The 18080-nt window shown below is 50.8% G+C and overlaps 1 protein-coding gene across 3 annotated transcripts in view; it reads right to left on the bottom strand.

The window, feature by feature from the left end:
• Window positions 1-18080, bottom strand: part of EPS15L1 (epidermal growth factor receptor pathway substrate 15 like 1) — a gene marked incomplete at its 5' end in the record, with an annotated part of 99612 nt that overhangs the window by 44471 nt on the left and 37061 nt on the right. For all 3 annotated transcript variants that reach the window (XM_079703768.1, XM_079703769.1, XM_079703770.1), the window contains 5 exons: window positions 4266-4338; window positions 7276-7361; window positions 7605-7761; window positions 10148-10305; window positions 14413-14646. In XM_079703768.1, the coding sequence (XP_079559894.1) occupies window positions 4266-4338; window positions 7276-7361; window positions 7605-7761; window positions 10148-10305; window positions 14413-14646 (708 nt within the window). The remainder of the gene's footprint in view (window positions 1-4265; window positions 4339-7275; window positions 7362-7604; window positions 7762-10147; window positions 10306-14412; window positions 14647-18080) is intronic.

Raw genomic sequence — 18080 nt, 5'->3', positions numbered from 1 at the left:
TGGTTAGGAAGAGTGCTGGGGTCAAAGTGGGGGAGGTGTCTGAGCAAAGAGAAGACAGAAAAAACCCAGACAACCTACAGACTCAGAGCAATCCCCACTGGAACGCCAGCCAGCTTCTGACAAGCAGATTCCAAAATTTATAAGGAAATGAAAGGGATCCAGAATAGCCAAAACAGTCTATGGCCATACCACACTGAATGGGCCCGATCTCATCAGAATAGCCAAAACATCTTGAAAAATACCAGGTTGGAGGACTCACACTTTCCGATGTCAAAACTTACTACAAAGCAACAGTAATCAAGACAGTGTGATAGTGGCACAAGGAAAGACAGAAATCAATGGGATAGAACTGAGAGTTCAGAAATAAATCCACATGTCTATGACCAACTGATTTTTGAAAATGGTGCCAAGACCATTCAGTGGGGGAAAGATTAGTCTCTTCAAGAAATGGTTCTGGGACAACTGGCCCTCCACATGCAAAACAATGAAGTTGGACCCCTACTTCACATATTATGTAAAAATTCACTCAAAATGGATCAAAGACCTAAATGTAACAGCTAAAACTATAAAACTCTTAGAAGAAAATGTGTGGTAAATCTTTGTGACCTTGGATTTGGCAATGGATTCTTGGATATGATACCAAAAGCAAAAGCAAAAAAACGGAATAAATAACTGGAAAATTTTAAACTTCTGTGCTTCAGGGAATTCCCTGGCAGTCCAGTGGTTAGGACTCCTCACTTTCATTGCCGAAGGCCCGGGTACAACCATCAAAGAAGTGAAAAGACAACCCAAAGATGGGGACATAATATTTGCAAATCATTTATCTGATAAGGGAACTTATCTAGAAAATATAAAGAACTCTTACAACTCAGCTATAAAAAGACAAATAACCCAATTTAAAAATGGGCAAAGGATCTGAATTAGCTTTTCTCCAGAGAAAATACACAAATGGCCAATAAGTACGTGAAAAGATGCTCATCAACGTCAGGGAGAGCATCAATGAGCTACCACTCCACACCCACTAGGAAGGCTGTAATAAAAAGTGGAAAATATCAAGTGCTGGCGAGGATGTGGAGAAAGTGAGAATGAAAAATGGTACAGCCACTTTGGAAAACAGTCCGGCAACTCCTCAAAGGGTTAAACATACAGTTACCATGTGACCCGCAATTTCACTCTTAAATGTATATATATACACACACACCTAAGAGAAGTGAAATCATATATCCACACAAAAACTTGCACATTAATATTCACAGTGGCATTACTTGCTATAGCTAAAAAGTAGAAAAACACAAACAACCATCAACTAATGAAGCAATGAATAAAACAGCCATACACTGAAGCATTATTCAGTCATAAAAAGGAATGAAGCACTGACACATGCAACAACATGAATGAACCTTGAAAACTACACTGAGTGAAAAGAGGCCAGACTCAAAAGGCCACATAGTATGTGATCCCATTGATATGAAATGTCCAGAACAGGAAAATCCAGAGAAAAGAATGTAGATTAGTGGTTGCCAAGGGCTGGGGAAGGACTGGGGATCGCTAATGGGTAGGGGGTTTCTTTTTGGAGTGATGAAAGTGTTCTGCAACTGACTGTGGCGATGGCTGTACAACTCTGTGCATATGCTAAAAACCACTGAATTATACACTTTAAATGGATGAATTGTATAGTATGTGAATTACATCTCAGTGAAGCTGTTGTTACAAAAACAAAATGAAACAGTAAACCAGGCAAAGATGCTGCAGGTTCTCACTAAGACAGTCGTCATGGAAATGGAGAGATCCCCAGGGCAGGAGGGGGAAGGGGAGGCCTGAGGGGGCTGAAGCTGAAGCTCCCACTGCTTAAAACCAAACATAAACTAACCTGAGGACCAAGGCCTGCTACTCGATGCTGGGCCCTGACCTGCAGCCTGTGCTGGCAGGCATGGCACATGATCTCCTGGCCAAACCCATCTGGGAAAAGACAGCAGGAACCAAAATCAAACCTGGTTTTCACAGGGGAACTTTAAAATATATATAGTGTTCTGTCCCTGACCAAGGAGCTGCCATCACACGACAGCAGAGGCCTGTCCTGGTTGGAGTACACGTGATGCTCCCATGGGACAGGGGCTGGCCTGGCTGGAGCTGGGCCCCCTCCAGCTCTGAGGGGCCATCGGGGCCCACATGGACGCCAGCATCTCAAAGGCTGCAGGAGTGCACTGACAGAGCCCAGTAGCAAGGGTTTCGGGTGGCCTTGCTGAGCCTGCCGCAGACCAGAAGGGAAAGCACCCACAGACATCACAGTGACCCAACGGCTTTCTTAGAATCACACAGGAGCAGGTGCCAGAGACCCGGTGACTGGTTTCCCTGGAGCCAAAGGACATCACAGCACCCAGATCCCCAGCTTTGGGAATGCAAACCACAGCTCGTGCAGAGTGACCCAGACACAACAGGAGGGAGAACTGCCCAGGGACCCACATGGCCAGCCGGGCCAGGGCCAAGGTGAAAGGGAAGATGAGGCCAGCGCCACCACACCAAACAGCTGAAAGGATGGGGGTGAGGTGATACGGGTGACAGGGAACTGTGTCTGAGGGGTCAGTTCTAGGACATGGGTGGAAATCAGAGGGCTGAGGTGAGAATAAAATGATAGGATGAACATACAAACACCCAGAAAAATGGAGTCACTTCACCTGTGGTCATATAAATGATGCAACTCATTTGAGCAAAAAAAAAACCAAAAACAAAACAAAACACGATGATAGAGGCAGGCTGTTCCCTGCCTTCTGATCCAAAACATTCCAGGGGACCATCTAAGGCCCAACCCCCGATGCCAACGTGTACAGAGTGAGAAGCCAGGAAAGAAGAGCCTGGACACTGCACAGTGTGAACCAATGAGAGTCCCAAAGCATCCACCCTACCCCACCTGCAGATGGCAGCTACGACAGAGGACATTTCCCGCAGCCGGCGGGCAGGCACTGCGTGCCATCTGTCCACTGGGTATCTCATGGAATCCTACAGCCCCTTTGCGGACAGGCTCAGGGGAGGGGGGAAAGAGGGCCGCCCAGCACCCCATGAGCCTGACTGAGTCAGGTGCTGCTTCCCCTGGCCTGGCTCAGGTCACTGCCCTAGGAGGTGGCCCAGAAAGAACCAGCCACTTAGGCGGTGCGCACGGCGGCCAGATGCTGCTCTTGGTGCTGATCCTCACTGCCAGGTGGGAAGACGGAGGCCAGGAGGCTGAGCCACCCATCCACAGTCCCCTGACCAAGCCGTGGGGGCTGCAGCGCTGACTGCCCAGCCTTGCTCCTCCTTCCCTGGCTCTGAGCTCGGAGCACTCGAAGCCCCACGCAGAGACTGTCAGGCCCAGCGGCACAGCTCAGCCACGCTCTCAGAGCCCCACAGACAACTCAAGTCTCCTCACGACGGCAGAGCTGTCTCTATTCATTCAAACCTGAGACATCTTGGAACCGATGTCTCTTCAAGGGTGCAGCTCCCACGCACTGACCATTTCGCTTCTGGCACAGCCTCCCTCTGCCCAGACGACGAGTGAGTGCTGAGCACATGCCAGACCCCACGCTCCAGCCCAGCGCCCAGGAGAGCAGACCACTCACTACCAACGTCACGCGAGGCCTAGAGATGTTAAGTAACTTGCCCAAGGTCACACAGCTGCTAAGGCGAGCCAGGTTTGAGCCCCAGCAGTCAGACCCCCAGTGTCGCTATCACCACTACCCACAAGGAGACTCTCCAAGCAGGACTGTCCTGAGAACAGGTTAGAGGTCACTGTCTGAACCTCAAAACTTCAGGCTGAGTGAAAGAAACCAGACACAAAAAGCCGAATGTTGTATGATTCCGTTTATATGAAATGTCCAGAACAGACAAACCCATAGAGACAGAGAGTGGATTCGTGGCTGTCAGGGGCTGGGAGGGGGAATGGGGAGAGACGGCTAATGAGGACGGGGTCTCCTTTTGGGGTGATGGAGATGTTCTGGAACTAGACAGAGGTGGTGGTTAAGCAACACACTGAACATGCTAAACACCACTGAACTGTACACCTTAGAACAGTAGATTTTACGTTACGTGAATTGTACATCTCAATTTTTAAAAAATCCACTACTTATGGTATAGGAAACTAAAGAAAAAATCACTTGGAAGCCCCCAAAAGCTCAAGTTTCCAGTGAGTGCATCGGTGCCCCCCCTTTGCCCTGCTCCACCGTCACTGCTGGGAACTCCCTGCACTGCGTGTGACACCAGGTTGATCCCTCCAAAACCAGCCATGTGCTTACCTGTACTTCATTGGTTTTCTGTCTGATTGCCTCTTCCTTTTCTCTAATGTCTTGTTCCAGTGAGTATTTCTCTCTGTGTGTTTAAAAATAGTTCATGAAAGCACAGATAGAGTGAATGAGTTGACCATTCCCCCAGTATCCCAACTTCTCAAGACCCAATCCCATCCATCCCACAGAAACCCACCCGGGCTGACCCCACTCAGTGGGGGCTGAAGTATAGGAACGCCCCCAGTGACCATCTGCCCTACCTGACCTCCTCCCCTACAAGTGTGGGTCGAACCTGTGGATGCCATGAGGCTTTGCCCCCAACATGGCTGTGCAAGCAGAGAATGTCAAAGCAATGCCCAGGGTGAGAAGGGCTGGATGTGCCCCTGCTGACTTTGAAGATGGAGGGGTCACGAGAGAGGAGGCACCGGGCAGCCTCTCAGAGCAGAATGAGCCCCTGGCCACACAGCACGGAAAGCAGACCCCAGACCCCCAACTTTGAGGAACTCGATTCAGATCCCCACCTACTTGGACAACACCTTGAATTCGACCTTGTGAGGCCCTGAGCAAGAAGCCCAGTTAAGCTTATCAAGACTCCTGGTCTACAGAGCTGTGCACTAATAAATCTGTGCTGTTTTAAGCCATTCCATACACAGCAAGAGAAAATGAATACATTCTCTAAATCCTATGCACACTCGCTCATGAATGGTGAGCAACAACTGCTCAGAAGACTGAGCACTGAAGACACGAGGACACACGGAGAGAGGCCCTGCCTTCACGGAGCTCACAGGCCAGTGAGAGAGACAGGCGACAAATCAACACACAAAGGCACACAACCTAAGTACCACGAAGGGAAATCCAGTGGGATAAGGAAAGGGGGTGTGCAGTGTCCTGCATAGGACGACCAGGGAAGGACTCTGAGGACATGGCCTATGAATAGAATATATGATGGGAAAACATTCTAGACGATGGGAACAGGAAGGCATAGCTCGGCTGGGGGAGCCACGGTGAGGAGTTTGGAGTGACGCAAAGTCGGGTGAGGAGTCCAGAGGGCTGGCAGCAAGATGCGGCAGTGAGGGTCTCTGGGCCCGGCAGCTGCCCCCAGCTACTCCCTCACAGGAGGCTGTGGCTGGCCGCTGTGCACACCAGGGCTTGGTGGGGCCCTGCCTGACTCCTCAGCTGCAAACAGCTCCCCCGGGGCAGCAACCAGCCTTGCTCTCCTCCTTAGAGACTGACTGTTTGTGCCCCCCACAAATTCATATGTTGAAACCCTAACCCCCCAATGTGATGGTTTTTGGAGGTGGGGCCTTTGGGAGATGCTTAGGTCATGACGGTGGAGCCTGCAGGAATGGGATTAATGCCCTTACGAGAGACCCCAGAGACCTCCTTGCCCCTCCACCCTGAGAACATGGCGAGAAGACGCTGTCTATGAACCAGGAGATGGGCCCCATCAGACACTGGATCTGTCTGCACCTCTACCTCGACTTCCAGCCTCCACGATGGGGGTAAGTATGGGCCTGTTGTTCAAGCCCCCAGTCTGTGAGAGTTTGTTACAGCTGCCTGAAGGGGCTGCCTCGGCATCAGAAACCTCACGTGGCCAACATACTCTGCCTCCCCTGCTGGGAACCCAGCCCTTGCTCGACAGTAAGGCCCCCTCTGGGACATTGGGCCAGACATGGAATTGCGAGCGTCTGCATGTTCGTTTCCACAGGTCTAAAAACTACCTAATGATACAATGTGCTCTTTACATCCAACCCATTACGACTGAGTAACGTCAAGGGGAGAGGCGTGTTTCGCCACACCGCCAAGCAACAGGCCTGAAGGTCACTCTCAAAGCCACCCAGGCCTGGCTTCTTGCACACGCTTGCTCTGCACACGCTTGCCTCTCGCCTTCACAGGGAAACGCTCCAGGCTGCCAGAGGCTGCACAGCTGTGAAGAGGCAGCCCTGGCCTGACTGGGACACCACTGTCCCTTCCAAGACCCCAACCCTTGCATTACAGGGCCCCCTCCCTCCTCTACCTGCAGTCCTGATTAACAGGCCCACCCAGGCTCTAAGATACTGGCCCTCCGTCCTCACAGACCCTCTCAGCCTTGCCAGGCTGCACGTGCTGATCTCTGGTTTGGAAATACAGCCCCAGGGAGCCGATGACAGAATGGGAGCCATCCTCTGGGCTGAGCATGAAGCAGAGGGTCTGGCTTCAGCAGGCAGCCAAGGCTGAGGCTTTGTGGCCAGCCAGCCACCCACCTAACCAGTCTCACATGACACCTGACCTGCCTCTGCTTCTCAGGGCTCTGCTCCACTAAGGACACAAACTACACCACCCAAGGGGCATCCAGCTGTGAGTGGGATCCAGCTCGCTCTGGAAAAGTAATGTTGTTTTCATTTTCGGTCAAGAAACAGTCCCTCTCCTGTGGAGGGCTGGGTGCCTTTGGCCCTTCTGCTCGTTGCACCCCAGCCCGCAGCCCTCCCCCAGAATTAACTGGTAAGAGGATGGTGTTCTGCAGAAGATCACAGGGGCACACAGGAAGTAGATGTATTCTTTTACGCCAGATTCTGGGAGTACAGACACCCCATCCAAAGCCCTTGTTTACAGGTGGGGAAACCAAAGCAGTGGGCGTTGGAAGTGAAGACAGAAACCTGGACACAAGGCCTGAGACTCAAGAGTTGACCTGTTGCTCCTAAGCAGCAGTGTCACTACCTGAGACTCAGTCACTTTATGTGTTCAGAAATTACAAGGCCTTCCTGAGCCCGGGGGTGGGGGTGGGGGGGGGGTGTCCCTGCGGACCGCCTAGCAACAATGTGCCTGAGACCCCACAGCCCACACCAGCTCCCACTGAGGATGTCAGTACTTGAGCTCATTAAGTCAATTCAGGAACTCAGGAGAATCTGTGTCCCTTCATTTCTGCTGAACAAACTCACACTGGTCAACTCGCCACATGGTTCACAAGCCTCTGCTACTTCTGATAACAACCTGGGACGTAGATTTGGTTGGAATCTGAAGGGAAGGAGACGCTTTAACATACCTTTGTAACTGGGCGATCTCCTGACTGATATCATCAAGTTCCTTCACACCAGTAAACTCCCCCGATCCAAGAGAACTTGAACTGTCCTGCAACCAAATTCAGACAAAGAATTACAAATTGGCTAGCTGACCTCACCACACAGCATGGGCTAGTAGGTCTTAGAATAAGGGATAAAATCATGTCTCCAGCCCCCAACCTGGGAACCATCTGGGCAGCCCAGACACACCCCGAGTGGCCCTAGTGAAGGCTGGGCAGGCTGCCAGCGCCACCTGGTGGCGGGCTGAGGGAAGCGACGCAAACACAATAGGGATGGGCCAGCGGCTACTCACCGGGATGGGAGTGCCTCTCTCTGAAGGTGGGACCATGTCCGGCGAGAGGACTTGAGGGGGATCGATGCCTTTACTGACCTTCTGCTGAATGAAATACATAGCTAACGCGAATTGGTCTTTGCTTAACTTCCCCGTTTGCCTCGTATCGGCCAGGGCCCTGGGAGAAATGTGGGGATGCTAATTACACATCACAAACACCAGAATCGGTTCCAAGTACACGGAACCCACACTTCTAAAAAATGGACAACAAAAACGATGAAAACAACGGGCCACAGCTGCAGCTCCTTTTCTACTGAACATCCCCCTCCTGGGGAGCAGTCCCAGCCCCCCACCAGAGCGTCGGGGCAGGAGGGGGCTCTTCTCCCAATTGGAGAACCGCCAAGCCCCACCCACGGGATGAGGAGCTGGTTCCTTGGGAAGCCCTGTTAGCAGCCAGGAGACACGCAGCTGGCTTCTGATGGTGTGCAGGCAGTGGATGCGATTCACATTCCTGTGTAAATGGAAGCTGGAGCCGAGTGCACACACTCAGACCATCAGCTGGTTCCTGCAGCCTTGGGTTATCTGAATAGCCTGGGCCGCTGGTCTTCAATGGGGATGACAAGCAGCACTTGGGGTTGTCATCATGAGGGGACGGGGCCTGGAAAGCCAGGCATGGCTACACAGGGGACAGTCCCTCGCTGCTAAGGTGACCCCGCCCTCATGGCCTTCTGGTGTCGTGGCACATGGGCAAGGCAGTGTGGAAGCTCTGCCACACCCGTGGTCACCGAGAGCTGGCCGTACGGGAAGGGAAGCCTCACGCAGCAAGGACAAGGCCTCCACATCTGTGAAAAATGTCATCCCTTCACTCTGTCCACTCAACACGCAGTCTCCTTCCCACTGCACGTAGTTACTGAGAGATTAGGGAAACCATGTCCTGATGCAGAGCGAAGAGCCAGGAACGTGTAACAGACTCAGGCCCAAACACTGTGAGCGAACAGGGCTGGTGGAAGATCCCTGTAAATGTCTCTATTCAAGGCTGTTTTCAAAATGTCTGTTCTTGTCACAGTTCAAGGGCGGGGTGTGATAATGTCGAACTGCAACTATTTCTCCTGATGCTGCTGGCGAGGGCCAGTCCTGCTGCACACCCAGCCCACGGCAGCTCTCGGGCTGCGGTCCCATCTCTCTGGCCCGTCCCTGCTCCCTGGTCTCTGAAGAAGCAGGGGCCCCCAGGCCCACGTGCAGGGGTACTCTGTCCGCGTCCACCCAGGGCAGCATTACTGTGCTTATTCGGACACCACGCTGAGCAGCACAGTGCCGGGCACTGCGGGGGACAGGCCTACATCCTTGTTTTGTCCCTTCAATCCTTCTTGGCTTGTTATCTCCACTTTGGATATGCTCCCACACCCGGCCACCTGCAAACAAACCCAGACTGTCCTTTCACTGTCCCAGTGGTTATTCTAGAGCTCACTCTTTCTGTCGTCGCCTTTTTTTCCCTGTATGCAACGCCTTCTGCATGTTTTCTTTTTAATCCAAGCGTATTTGTGATTTCGTTGTGTCATTTACCTATTGTCATGTCACTTACAGGCTGAGATACATGTTATAAATTACTCTATGTTATGATCGGGGTATAATTTGAATTCCGTGCACATGCATTTCAGCATGATAAAGGGGGCATTGGATCTGAAGGGCCTGATAGAGACTGCCCCTGACTCGTCACAAGGGGCCAGGCTTCCCACAGTCTTTTGCTAACTGACTAGGTGTCGTGTGCTTCTTGAGAAGGGACAGCCCGTTTTCTCCAGCAGGGCCTCACCTTGTAACATGGCTATCTCTGAATTACTGTTAAGGATGGTTATTTCCCCAAGTCACAGTGAATTTCACAGCTCTATTTGGAGGGGTTCATCCCTCCAGAATTACATGGAAATTCTCTTCTTACAACTCCCAAGTGAAGCCCTCTAAAGTGGGAGGGCTTTCTCTCCAGAGAAAGCTAGGAAGCGACTTTCACCACTGGCTAGTTACAAAAGGAGCCATCCCGGTGCCATGAAGATTGCTCCGCCAGCCCTGGAGGAAAGTGGGGGTGAAGACGGCTCCTCGACCAGCCCTGAGGTGCAGACCAATCTCACCCTCTCCCACCAGCCGTGTCACTGACCTTCACAGGGCAGGGCCTCTAGGAGAGATGGCCACAGCCCCGATGCCCAGGGTGGCCCTGCCGGAGCCTCTGGGGCCCTTACTGCACCCTCCCACCAGAGGGGGGTGGGGCCGAGCACCTGCACCCTCACTGGCTGGGCTGAAGGCTGCATAACCACTAGCAAGAACTTGCCCCAGAGCTCTCTGGAGGGACGAAACAGGAGACCTTCCTGCTGGAGGAGAGTGAACTGACATGCACGGAATACAGGGTACAGGTCTCTACATTCAGCCCTGACTACCGCTCCCTCCTGTCCTACTCACCCGCTCCGGCCCTTCACACAGCACAAGTCTCACTCAATGTGTGAGCCACCCACAGCCGTTACTTTCACACAGCAAGACCCCCTGTACTTAGGAAGAGATGTCCATCTATCTGCTCTTACCATATGTGTGCTAGAAGGTTCTGGGTGAGGCCCGAGTGCATGAAGATCTCCTTCACCTCCTGGCCGCTCACATAGCCGTCCAGGTCCAGGTCGGTCTTCAGGAATATCTCATCAAATCGCATCTTGTCTGCCACTGGCACCACCCAGTTTACTGTTGGCTGAAAGGGTTTTTCAGAAGTTAATCCTCAAGCTTTTTATCACCTGCAAATACACACTATTGAAGTGTTTTCATGTTCATTTTAGCAGAAAACCCTCCACGAGCCAAGAGGGCAGACAGGATCCCTGTTCTGTAAGAGGGGAAACTGAGGCTCAGAGAGGTTAATGCTGACTCGATCAGTCTCACCCAGTGGCCAGTCTGCGCCTCTTTCCACCCCATCACAGTGCCTTGAAATCTTTGTACTGAGAGGGATGTAAAGACCCAGCAGGCCCATCTACCAACAGCCCTTCCATCCCCGCTGCCTGGGACACAAAGGAAAGCCTTCCACGACAGAAAGTGATCCCCTTCCAGGAGGGGGCTTCAAGTGTACTAGAGAGGACGCTCCTGACCACTCATTTTGGAAGGACTGTCTCCCGAGAACCGGCCCAGCACCGATGCCAGCCTTCCTGGCCTTCTGTCCTCCACCTGCAGACCTTCTTTGCAGTGGCAGGGGCATTCTCAATGCCCACAGTGCCAGGATTCTGTACTCCATCCTTCTTTGACCCTGACCCCACTCCCTGTGACACAGCAGACCCCTGTGAGGTGTCAGTACACACAAGGCACTGACAGGCAGTGAGTGAGGCTGATGTGAAGACTGCACCTGCATGACAGGCGGGCACGCAGGGCCCTGCGGTGCTGGTCGGGGAGCCCGGGCCTCTGAGGAGCACGCCCACCACCTGTGAGCGTCCCACATTCACGAGGACCCTGCTGCGGCAGACGAAGCTGAGAGCCCAGCGAGCTGCTATGATTTCAGTGCATTGGGGCTGGGCCACCTCATGCACCTGTGACCTCTTACACCACCTGCTCCAGTTCTACTTAAGAAAAGCAAATGCCAGGGTCCGCCAGGGCCAGAGCACCTCCAACTCAGAGGCATCCAGGCCCCTCGGGCACTTGGTGGCAGGCCTCTTCAACTGCTTATTCTAGGTGTGTCACCTCTGACTTTTGGGGCTCCCATCACAGCACGTTTCACAGCGTCTCTGCCCCTTTGTGTAGAGATGTTTCCTTTCATCTGCTTTTCTGACCAGGTCTCTCTTATCATCTAAATCAGTGGGATCCTGATGTGAGCACCAGGAATCCAGAAAGCAATTTTGGGAAGAAAAGGATAACACATTACCCAGGGTTTGGGTTAGGGAGTAGAATGCTTTAGGACAGCAAGGATTTATCAAAAAAAAAAACTCATCAGAATTTACGGACCAGATTCAAATTGCAAAGGCTCAGGCAGCGAGAACTGAGATAGTGTTTTACCTGCTGCATTACAGGAATTTCCTAAGCCACCTCAGGTCTGTCATTGAACAGTTCAGAGGAGATGTAAAGATGCACATAAAGGAGCTTTAATGAAGAGGCCTGCTGTCTTTAAGTCAAGAGCCTGGAACGAGCTCATACGCTGACACTGAGATGCCCACAGAAGAAGGAGCAATGGTCAGACAAGCTGAGCTGAGGCAAGATTGGTTTCTGGGTCCCATGGGCCCCAACAGATCATGCCTCTGGGATGATGAGGGTCCAGACATTCGTTGCACAAACACAATGAACTTGCTGCCTCATTTCTGGGGCTCTCAGGGTATGTCAGCAGCAAGAATCCGATGCCTACTTGGCTAAAAATCCAACACTGGACAACCTCCCCCTTGGAGCTGGGTCTCCTGGAAAGGGCTGGGTTTAAGGTCAGCTTAGCAGCTGCAGGCCTCCAGTCAATGGGAACAGACCCCGGTGGCTGGAAGGGGCCTCCCCTCACATATGGCCATGAGAGCTGGACTGGGCGGCCCTCTGGGGGCCCCAGGTAGGGTGTTGCTGCCCTGGGGATGAGGAAAGTGGGGGAGGGGAAAGCATGGAACTTGTGGGTCCACAGAAATGCCCGTTCTCATGTCTGCGATTCCACCAGCTGCCCCTCTTCCAAGGGGACAAAGACACCCCCACCTGTGACCCCCAATAGCGGCCACTAGTACAACTGGTCTAGTCAGGGGGGTCAGCAGCATGCTCCTGGGATCCGGGGAGAGCTGCCAGATCACCAAGGGGTGGTATTATGAGGCTGGCTGGCCTGCACCCAACAACAACTTCAGCCCTGCCTGCTTCCTTGTCAGTAAAACATACCCCATCTAGCCTAACCTACGGTACTTAAGAGCTTTCGGCAAGAATTCTGCAGACTCAAGGTGTTGGGTCTTGAAAACCAGCAGCTCATGTAGGTCTAAGTAGCTGGCCTCAGTCCCGCTTCTCCGACTCCATCTCACCATCCCCTGGCTCACCCTGCCTCAGCCTTTTTCCGGTTTCAAGGACACACGGAGCGTTTCCACTTCAGAGCCTTGCCATGTACTAGTCCTCAGATGGCTTATCATTCAGGTGTTAGCTCAGATGTCACCGCAGCAGCGATAGCCTGCCAGCTGGCTCCACCTGCGGGATCACGCCCCCCTCCTCACCCCGACACTTCCAGGCCAGGCCCTGCTCTGCTTTCTCATGACTGGTGGACCTTCCTTAGTTTACCAATTTGCTTATCGTCTTGTCTCCCCACAGAGGGCAGGGGCCCATCGCACAGTCACTGCAGCACCCCCAAGAAGTGCCGGGCACGGCTGGTGAACTGGTAAAGGTGCCCAGGCTGGGCCATCTGAGGCTGGGCTCCTTCACAGAGAGCCACATACAACTCACCAACCGGAGGCCACACCTCTCCAACTGGCCAGAGTGGTAAGGGGAGTTGTGTTAGCCCCTATGACCAAGTCTCATCGACCCTCTCTGATCTCTTTTTTTTTACTCTAGGATATGATTAAAGCTCCTTGAAAATGAGCCTTGCAAGTCGAATATTTAACTTTAAAAGTATGTCACTATCAAGAGAAATCACTGTCTCATTATGCCTTTCTCGTTTTCATTTTTATCATATGCCAAACTTGCATGGGGTGCTGGCTGGCCTTCTTGTCACAACTCATTGCTTTGCCTTTGAAACCACAAATGAGGCAGAAAGCAAAGCATGATTCCACATGTAACTCACGTCCCTGCACGTTTTAGACAATCTCCAAGGTGCCCTTTTATAAAGAGCCCATTATGATGCTGCCTTTGCCAGAACAAGAAACGTCTTTTTTGACATATAAGATACTGCCACATGGAGAGCTGGAGCCCCCTCCTGTCTTCCTAACACGAGATGGATACCTCCCTTAATTACCTGATTACTCAACATATTTTTAATGAGCATCAGAGTACCAGAGATTCTTCTAGATGCTGAGATTATAACCAAGAACGAACTCTGCTCTCATGAAGCTAATGGCAGGGGGTTGGGGGGGAACTGGACAGATGATACATAATTAACCGCATAACAGGCCAGCTGTGGGAAATCTAGGAGAGCAGGTAGAGGGTGGCTGGTCCGGGGTGTGGTCACACCAGGCTCCCCAGATGAGGTGCCCCGTGAGCAGAGGCCTCATGACGCCAGGTGCCTCAGTATGCAACCTGGGGACGCGCCCTACCAGCAGAGGGTCTGCCTGAGGCAGGAGGGGCAGACGGGTGAGTAGGGCTGGGTGTGCTCGCGGAAAGGCAGTATTTATGTGTAGGTGAATGAGAAACTTAATTCTGAATCCCTGTTGCTATGGTCTGAATGTTTGTGTCCCCCCCTCCCCTCAATTCATATGCTGGAAGTCCTAAGCCCCATTGTGATGGTATTAGGAAGTGGGGCCTTTGGGAGGTGATTAGGTCGTGAGGACAGAGCCCTCATGAATGCGATTAGTGCCCTTATAAAAGGGACCCCAGAGAGCTTCAGTGGCCCTTCTGCTATGTGAGGACCCAGCAAGTGGACGGCCACCTGTGAACCAGGAATTGCCCCACCAAACACTGAATCTGTTGACACCTCAATCTTGGACTTCCAGCTTCCAGAACTGTGAGAAATAAATATCAGTTGTTTAGAAGACACCCAGTCTACAGCACTGTTACAGCAGCCAGAGAGGACTAAGACACCTATTGTAAAGATTTAATTTAATCACAGACTTTACCCTTCTTGGGTCACGAACTACTTGCTGCTGAAAAACATCCTGCTGGGACTCTACACAGCAGTGCAAACAGCTGCTCGGAGACGTGGCCATGCATGCAGAGGGCACCGTACCTGTGTTTGCTTGATACTGTGCTTGGGAGACAGGCTTCCAGTGCTGTTCAGGCTGCTGACACTGCCGTGGGAAGGTGTGGAGCGGAGGCTGTCTTTCGGTGGGGGGCTGGCAGGCAGGACAGGCACAGCTCCTGGGAACACCGTCTTCTTCCTCTTGGACGGTGGGATGAGGGATGGGGGCAGGGCGGAGGGCACAGGCTCCTTCTCGAGGGCTCGATACACCAAGTGCATGGCCTATGAGCACAAAAGAGAAAGGCGTTCAGATGGCGAGGCCCAGGACCAGGGTGGGCAGAGGGCAGTGCTTTCAGCGCCTGCAGTGATGTGATGAAGACTGCTCTTTTTGAGGTTGCTTCCAAATGGAACACAGTAAAAATAAACCTTTCTGATGAGCTACACCGCCAATACATAATTTTCTAAGACATATGTTTAACCATCCGAGACTGAAATGAGTACAAAAGGAATACAATCATGCCAGACTCCACACATGTCCCTTCGCCACACAGCAAGGCCACTGTCTTCAGGTCTGATGACTTTCAAAGTAATGGAACGTGGAAGTCTACAGACTCACCATGATAGTACATCTTAAACCTATATAGTGCTGTCTGTCAATTACATCTCAAGAAAACTGGAAGGGGAAAAAAAGACACACCATGAGAGCTGCATGTACTTCAAGATATTCAGGAGACAGAAAACTATCCAAAAGGGTGTGTGTGCTGAGGATGGACAGGTGGCTCTCCTGCTCAAGGTAGGCAGGGGAAAATAAACTTTGTCTAAAACAAGGATTGAAAAGTCTGTTTTAAAAAGTAACAAAACAAAACCAAAATGACAACCGCCCCCCCCCACTTCAAACTAGTCTTTAAGTTGCTACCAACAGATCATTAACACAGGCAAAAATTTACAGTCACTTAAAAACTGTACTAAATGCCAAACTCAGCTAGTGATGAAAAGAAACACAATATGACACAACTCTAAGACCCACTTATAAAAGAACATAAATCTTGGCTGAAATGATGAGAAATGATAAAAACAAAACAAAAGTAGAAATTCAGGGCTCATGAGGCTGTGAGGAGAGAGGTGTGTTCCTGGGTTCACTCCAGGCCAATCACCCGGTTCCTGGAGACCACCCCAAAGCCAGTTCAATGATACTAACTAACACCTGAAGTCAAGTGCTGTCAAAAGAAATATAAAAACAAATAATGAGGGGCTTGGGGGAGGGGGGACGGGGAGTTAATGTTTCATGGGGACGGAGGTTTAGTTTTGCAAGGTAAAAAGAGTTCTGGTGATGGATGGTGGTGATGGTTGCACAACCATGTGAATGTATTAATACCACTGAACCATACACTTAAAAATGGTTATGATGGGGGGCTTCCCTGGTGGCGCAGTGGTTGAGAGTCTGCCTGCCGATGCAGGGGACGCGGGTTCGTGCCCCAGTCCGGGAAGATCCCACATGCCGCGGAGCGGCTGGGCCCGTGAGCCATGGACGCTGAGACTGCGCGTCCGGAGCCTGTGCTCCACAACGGGAGAGGCCACAACAGTGAGAGGCCTGCGTACCGCAAAAAAAAAAATGGTTATGATGGGACTTCCCCGGTGGACCAGTGGTTAAGACTCCATGCTCCCAATGCAGGGGGCCGGGGTTCAATCCCTGGTCAGGGAATTAGATCCCACATGCCGCAACTAAAAGGATCCCACATGACACAACGAAGATCCCACATGCAGCAATGAAGATCCCACGTGCTGCAACTAAGACCCGGCACAGCCAAATAAATAAATAAATATTTTTAAAACTAAATAAAAATGGTTATGATGATAAATTTTGTTATGCGTATTTTACCACAATAAAAAAAATAATAATGGACAGCTAGTGAAAAGAACAGGATGATGGAGAAACATGGAAAATGCTCAAAGTAAAAAAGGCAAAACAGAGTCGATGTGTGGGGGAAAAAAACACAACTGAGTACTATGGGGTGCAAGGGATTATGAGTGGAATTGTAAGAGAAATTTATAATTTCCTTGGCAAATGGTTTAAATTTAACCTAGAAGTTTAAAATCTCAAAGGCTTTACACCATAGTAGAGTAAGATAATAATAAGCTTTCATTCATTTGTATGTTGTAAAATCACATTTTAAAGACATTTAAAATTCCTAAAACAGAAGATATATCTTAGGGATATTGATATAGTTCCTCGTTTTCTATGACTTAGGAATTCCCAGCTTTTTTTTTTTTTTTTTGCTTGAACTTAATTACTGTTTATTAGAGCACTGTCCTTAACTACAAGGGGCTACTTTATTCTACTTTGAGATTTAACGGAATGAGATGAGTGAATAAATCTCATGAATGGGAGAGAAAGATCAAAGACGTGAGTAAGGAGAGGGGAAGGGAGAAAGAAAAAGAGGGACAGAATGACATGGGCCCAGGGTGGGGAGGCGAGAGCCAGGCAAAGTCAGCGCAGCAGGCAGTTGGGAGAGGTGAATGGGGAGCTACAGGGGTGTGGAGGGAGGGCAGCTGAATGGGAAGGCAGCCCATAGGACACAAAAGCCCCAATCCTCACATAGATCTAGCACTGCTGCTAAAACGAGAAGAGGGTGGGAGTGTCAGGGCTCTGGCATGAACAGAAGCAGACGTGGAAGTAGATGGCAGGCTGCTAGGGCACCTGGTGGGCATGTCTATACATACACTTACTTCCCAGCTCTGTCTGCTGAGAAGGCCTGGAAGCAGTGGTATCCCAGGGGCACTGACCACCCCAGTGCCCAGATCCTGGTTTCTAATACCATTCTCCACTATAAGGAACTGGGGGTCCCTGGAAAAATGGCTGATGATGGAGCTGAGAGAGGGGATGTACAGGAAGAGCCAGGAAAATCCTATCATGCCAAGAGTAAGCAAGTGCTCAAGAATGATATGATGTGACCAAATGACAAAGGAGTCAGCTGGGAGGAACTCCCACTGGGCAAAATAAATCATGCCAGTAAAGGATTATAAAACATGGAACAGAGAACAGAGGACATATCCATAAGTCCAGTCTGATATGAACAAGTTCCTTATAGTAGAAGGCCAGCTAGAAAATGTGCAAGGAATGAGAGAATTAGAAAACCATCATCTGGCAACTACCAGAAACCTGACTGATTCAGGTGAGACTCCTGGGAGGATGCAAGAACTAGCGGGTGAGAGTTGTAGGGGTAACAGGGTATTCAGTCTCCACGTGTCTCTCATGAAAGACTGAGCACAAAGGAAAAGAGAGAATCCTGAAGCCTCCACCCCGACCTTGATCAAGGTCGGGTCAAGGTTGACATCAAGGTAGTAAGACATGTAATAAGACATTACATGTCCTATCAATGTCATGTGCCCTGGGGAGAACAAGCATCACCTCGGTGGGGACCTGCCACACAAAAGTGCATCGCCTGGATCATCATTAGGAAACAGCAGACAACCCCGCACCGAGGGAGACACTACAAACCACTGGCCTTAAAAATGCCCACATGGCCATGAGACACAAAGACAGATGCAGGAGCTGAGCTAGATTATAAGAACACGAGGCTGTAGTCTCTTTCACTTTATAGTGACATTTTGGGAACAACTGGCAAAATGTGAATAATATCCTTAGATTAGATAATAGATTAATACAATAATAGATATAGTAATATATAACATATATGATATAACCTATCATAATA

Source organism: Hyperoodon ampullatus, assembly GCF_949752795.1.
Source record: "Hyperoodon ampullatus genome assembly, chromosome: 4".
Taxonomy (NCBI): Eukaryota; Metazoa; Chordata; class Mammalia; order Artiodactyla; family Ziphiidae; genus Hyperoodon; species Hyperoodon ampullatus.
Note: the sequence above shows the minus strand (reverse complement) of the source record. Positions and strands in the feature narration are given on the sequence as shown.